At 41.8% G+C, this 6,000-nt stretch overlaps 1 protein-coding gene across 1 annotated transcript in view; it reads right to left on the minus strand.

Moving 5' to 3' along the window:
- ADARB2 (adenosine deaminase RNA specific B2 (inactive)) overlaps nucleotides 1–5,499 on the minus strand; it is a 474,444-nt gene extending 468,945 nt beyond the window's left edge. The window contains exon 1 of the mRNA XM_063100614.1: nucleotides 5,394–5,499. Within this exon, the coding sequence (XP_062956684.1) occupies nucleotides 5,394–5,493 (100 nt within the window). The 5' untranslated portion in view covers nucleotides 5,494–5,499. The remainder of the gene's footprint in view (nucleotides 1–5,393) is intronic.
- Nucleotides 5,500–6,000: the final 501 nt, after the last annotated feature.

The raw sequence follows: 6,000 nt of genomic DNA on the forward strand, positions 1-6,000 counted from the left end.
GTGGAGAAAAAACATTTAATTGTAAAGATAGGGGTTAATTTAGTTTCATTCTATTTAAGAATACTTGGCAACGTGAATCAGGGTTCCCGGCTACACGTCAGCGGGTGTACGTGGCTGTGCGGTTTTCTCTTCGATATCATAAAACCACATGGATTTATTTATTTAGCCTTTACACCCAGTAGTTTGAATATCTTATGAAGGACATGCATGCTTTTTGTAGTTCACTTGGCATTCACCTTCCCTCCCTTTTTTAAGTCTAAAAATGGCAATAAGGGCTTTTAAAATCTTGCTTATGATGTGAAAAATTGTCCTTTTAGAAATCTTGTTAGATGGTAATTAGGAACAAAATTTATCATTGCACCATCTATTTAGAAATAGTGTTTTTAAATAGTGAAGAGCAAAGTAGCAAAATTATTTTTGGTTTTAGGAGTTGTTCAAAACTCTTCATATATAGAAATAATGACATTCATTTTCCAGCATTTTAGAAAAAGAAGCAGGCAGGTATAAAAACCATTCAAATGTTTTAGCTGTCTTTACTGTATATATATATATATATATGTATACATACATACATAGACAGTAACATATATGTGTATAGGTAACATATAGGCAGTTTAAAAATTATACATTGAATATTTTCACAGCAGAAGTTATCTTTCCATGCCTTGAAAAAGAAAAATACAATTTCTTTATTCTGTGATTCTTTACATAACGCTCTTCTGGGGTGGCACATCTGCAGACACCAGTCACCCGTCATTTAGCTATGCATACATGAGCCCCATATTTTTACTCTAAATTCACAGTCACTCATTATATCTAATGCCCTCGAAGCAATCTCAAATTACTGTTATTACACGGGTCACTAGAAACCAGAGGCACTAACACAAATTTTTTAAAAAGAGAAAGAAGAAAAAAAACCTCCGTACAATTAGATGCTGCCTAACGGTTTAATCAATTTGATTTTATCACTAAATCCAGTCCTTCCTCTTGAGCTGCCAGCGAGCGAGACAAGCGGAGTATGTCGGCTCCAGCCGGTGGTGCAGGAGGCTGTGTGCCCCAGGCCAGGAGCGCACCGTCCTTGTGGGGGATGGAGAGCCTCTTGGCCACTCTGCCCTCATCCCGAGCACAACCTTTCTATTTCATTAATTTTTCATGGAATTTCATTTCACAACAAGCCGGTGTCTCATTCTGTCCCTTTTGCCAACTTTTTATCTGCATTTCACCACATCCAGCAACCTGCTCCTGTCTCCACTACCTTCCTGAGATTCATCACTTTACTTTTATAGAGCTACCTTGTGTTGTGCTCTCAAAATTCCTATTCGATATCCTAAAACTCCGTACAACCAACCACTCTGACACAATATCTAAATTTCAAGAGTTAACTTAATTTGCTGTCAAATGCCTCAAAGAAAGAAATGTCATATGCCGATGCTCAAATCCAATCTTACTGACCTGCCAAATGATTGTTTAGATAGCATTTCGAAAAGTTCCTTCTTCCTTCTAGTTTATGAAGATTGACACACCTCAATGAAAACCTTACCCCTAATTTACTTTGTGAAACCAGCTAAATTTGTATGGGTTTCAAATCTATTTCCAAATAGGATTGTCTTGAGAGAGACTTTCTTTAAAAAATTTCTAGAAACTTCAGTCATTTCACACATTGGGTATAGTAATGGGTAGAATATTAAAAATATTTTATTTGCAGAATGCATTTCAAAGTATTGCTCCTTTTGGAAAAAATGCACTGACAAAAGACAAAAAACAGATATACAAAAGAGAATATATGCACTGTTTCAAGAACTGAAAACATATTTATGGAATTTCTCAAACATATTACCCTAAATGTCTTCCATGGTTCAGAGATTAACCGATAAGTTTTTAAGTGCTTTATTTTTATACACTACACTGTTTTGAAGAGTTCTGCCTCTTATTTTACCCAGTTGATCTGATACTAACAAGAAAACAAACTTTTACCTTTATCATTTTGGGCTAAAATGTATATATTTTGATAATATCCACACATCTAACTATTTTTCTAACATGGGCAGAATTACCCTATATAACCACATAATACAGAGTTGACTGCATAATTCTACCAAGAACTGTAAAGTGAGGTGCAGTCTGTTGGTACTGTCGGTGAGAAATGCACTACATCGTATCTGTTGACGGCAGGTAGCAGCCAGCGTCCATAAACTGTAAGTGCTACTGTTACTTTCTAAAAGTCTCTGAATGAAATAGAAGCAGTATAAACCGACCTTTCTCACATGCTTCATGGGATGTGAACATTGCTTTGTAGTCTATGTAAAAACAAGATGTTTTCCCTGTGTTTCCTACAGTTTTCTTAATTGCTTGTCTTTCTCCCACATAACAAGTCAAAATTTGGCAATTCTCATTAGCATAGAAATATAAATCATTTATAAATAATTTCTAGGAGAAATTCCCAACTAAAAAATAACACACTAAGAAAATGAGAAACTATACAGCACTAGGTCGTGATAAAATAACAGAAATGGGATTGGAGGGTGGGGAGATTTATTCTGAGACTCTTCTTTAAAGTTTATCTGAGAGAGAAATGCAGACTCCTGCCGGTTAATACCTGAAAGTCATATTCTGTGACTAAGTTATTAAAAAAAATTTTTTTAAAGATACATACTACCTTCTGTGTGGTGTGGTGGCTATAAAGTACCTTGCACAAGCAGGTATTTTATTTACAAGACTATGGATAGAATTTAACAGTAATGAAAGTATTGTAGCATTACCACACTTAGGCTGTAGCTACAGAGCATTTTATTTCAGAGTTGATAGATTGTTTTGTTAATAAAAAGAAGCATATCATACCAAATCCACTTTTAGAACGTACGTATAGAAAATGAATAGTTTTTCAAAACACTAGGAAACTAAGTTTCGATGCATTTTCAAAACTGATTCTCGTCCATTAGAATAGGTGGAAATATTCAAATCATAGACAAAAAGATCAACATGTATCTTAATGGTATTTATTCACGCATAAGAAAAGCCCTTACTTCGTGCTTATCATCAGTATCTTCAGTTAGTACCCAATAGAGTCCTGCGAGAATTCCTTAACAGTCATCCATACACACATGGATTGTAAATTGTGGTAAGTATCGAGTGTACATACGAGATAAGCTTAAAAGCTGAGGTTATTCTATTCAATGACGGTTAAGATTCATGACAATTAGAAGGTAATTTAAATTCACTGTTGTTCTTTATAGAACAGAAAAACAAGCATCTGTAATTATTAGGATTTGTATATAAACCAATCTATTCCCAGGAAAATGTAAATAATTAATGTGTCCCATAGCGTGCTATGTTATCTTTTATTTTGATCATGTACAGCTATATTGTTAACTTTCTCCCACAAGTGAATATTTAGCAGTTTGAGTTGCCTTTCCTACCAGGATAGCCGTGAGCTGGTGCCAGAGGAAATTTATCGTCCCCACCCCCCCAAATCTGCCCGTAATAGGAATTGGTGTAGAAATCCTAATTCTCTTTTCCACTTCAACTTTTAGCTATAAAAAATTAAGAGACAGTATATTCAAAATGACCAAAGCACAGAAATATTTGCTATAAGAATTTTATTTTGAATTGCTATAGTTAAGTTTAGAGCAAAAAAAAAAATATTTCTCCAGATTTCTTCTCCTCCCCCCCAAACTGAATGCTGTCTAAACTAGCATGTCTGACATTTAATGATAAAGCAAATATATTTGGAGAAAGGCAACAATTTCTATCGGCTTATATTTCTATAGATTGTATTATTATGAAATATTACTCCACACTCTCCCATTTAAAATATTTAAATAGACTAAACAAAAAAAGTGGGGAAATATGAACACTTGAAGAATAAAGATGTTTCCTTTCCCCCCATTTAAAAGTCACATTTATTATTCCACCCCACGGTTGTCTCAATATCGATGTCACTTTTTGCTAGCATTATCTTTGGGAGACACTCTCGGGTCTGTTTCAACGTGATATTTTCAAAGAACAACGTGAATAGCCACCGTACGCTGTAGCAGCTTGAGAGTTAAGCCAGAATGACACGATCACCCCCATTCTGAAACCAAGGCCACTGAAACCTTTCAGGTTGTTGTCAGGCCACATCTCCCAGTCGTCCCGACTTGCGATCATAATTAATGACTGTTTGCTATTGACATTTATGTCTTCAAACTGTCTGGCTAATTTCTGTTATTGGGAGAAGTGATAAAGGACTCGGGGACTGTGGGAGAGCGGTGAAAAAACGATCTGGCAGAAACTTATCTCAGGCCACTACAAACACGAATGTTCCCCGGGGAGGATGTGTGACCTCAACCCTGTCCCGCAACGCACCCTGCGTGAGAACAGCTGGAACTCGGAGACATTTTAGTTGTGTCTTTCCAACCGCTCCATATTCACTTTTTTTTTTTTAAACTGACACATTTCAAATAATAATAATATAAAGTGAACTTTCTCCTGCAGATGTATAACGAGGAACTGGCAATAACACAAGTTTCTCCTTGGGAAAGACGGGGTGGCATTAGAAGAATCTTTCAGTTCTTCTGTGGAAGGCATGCAGGCTACGATGGCATTTTGGGACAGTGCCTCTCCTATCTGAGCAATGGCTAATTTTACACAAGCCCCTGTGTGCGAGCCCTGGCTGGCAGTGGCCCTGGCTAAGTTCAGCACAGCCAGTCTCCAAGATCAGCAACAAGGCACCACATGACAGTTCGTCAGGACCAACCGTGTCGGCTGGTTTTTCTCCTTCTCTGGTTTGCAGATTTTTTTTTTTTTTTTTTTGGCCATTAAAAAGACGTAATGTTTATTTCTCTTTTCATATATTAATTTCTGCTTATTTCTCCAAGGACAAACCCTGTGCTCTTTGTAGGTCCCAGTGTTTACAAAACGACAGGGTGTCACACTAAGCAAAAACCACCAGCCAGTTTGGGGAGGGGGTGCCCATTCCTCCGGAGGCGATCTGGACGGGAAGGGCTGGCACGAGGGCTCATTCCCCGGTTCTGCAGGATGTTGGCTTAAGGGAGTGTTTCCTTAGGCACCGAGTGATAACGTGGCCTCCAGTGGGGTCTAGGACAGTGCCAGCCCGGGGCGTGGAGTGGGGGCTGTGGAGCCTGGGCAAGGGGATGTCGCTGCGAAGGACGGAGCCCTGGGCCACAGCCCCCTCCCCGCCTCCGCGGGCTCTGAGCGCAGCTCAGTCACAGTCCCCTCGGGCTCGAGGAGGTCCCCGGCCATTTACGATGGGACTTGAGCTCCTCAGCGCCCTGCTCTGAGTGGACACCCACCCGCGTCCCGAAGTGAAGCTGCTGGAAAGAGCAGAGCCGGGGACGCGAGCAGGACCGGGCGGCGAGGGCGGGCGGCGCGCGGGGCGCGGAGAGCGCTCTTACCTTTGCGCTTGGACCTCCTCCTCCTCCTCCGCTTGGACTTGCATTTGAGTTGACTGCTTAGTCCTCCAGACCCCCTGCCGCTGCCCAGGACCGATGCCATGGCCGAGACCCAGGCGCAGGACCGGCGAGGAGCCTTTCCTCGAGCGCCGGCACCGCTCTCTCTCCGACCGCGGCCGCTGCCGAGCGCGGGCGCTTCTGCAGATCGACGCGGGCTCACTTTTTAGGACTGAGCAGCCCGCCCTTCCCGCTCCCCGGTCGCTCTCTGCCACTCGGCTGCGGCGGGCAGGGCCGTCCTGGGCGCCCGGCTGCGCTCTCCCGGGCTGCTCTGGATCTGGGCTCCCGGCGCAGGGCTGCTACTTTTGCACCTCTGCTAGTTGTTTGGCACCAGCCACTTTGAAGCCAATCACGCAGGGAGCTTGTCTATTTGCTGCTGCAAGGTCTAATTAGATCCAATCACAACTGTCTTCTGGCTCTGACATCAGCGGCACCAGCCCCGCCGCCCCCGGCAGCTTGCAAACTCAGCTCGCATTTGGACGGATGGAGCTGCCCAGGACCTGGAGGAAGGAAGGCGGCTGCCGGAGAGAAGGAACACAGAGCGGTTTACATC

Source organism: Cynocephalus volans, chromosome 6, assembly GCF_027409185.1.
Source record: "Cynocephalus volans isolate mCynVol1 chromosome 6, mCynVol1.pri, whole genome shotgun sequence".
Taxonomy (NCBI): Eukaryota; Metazoa; Chordata; class Mammalia; order Dermoptera; family Cynocephalidae; genus Cynocephalus; species Cynocephalus volans.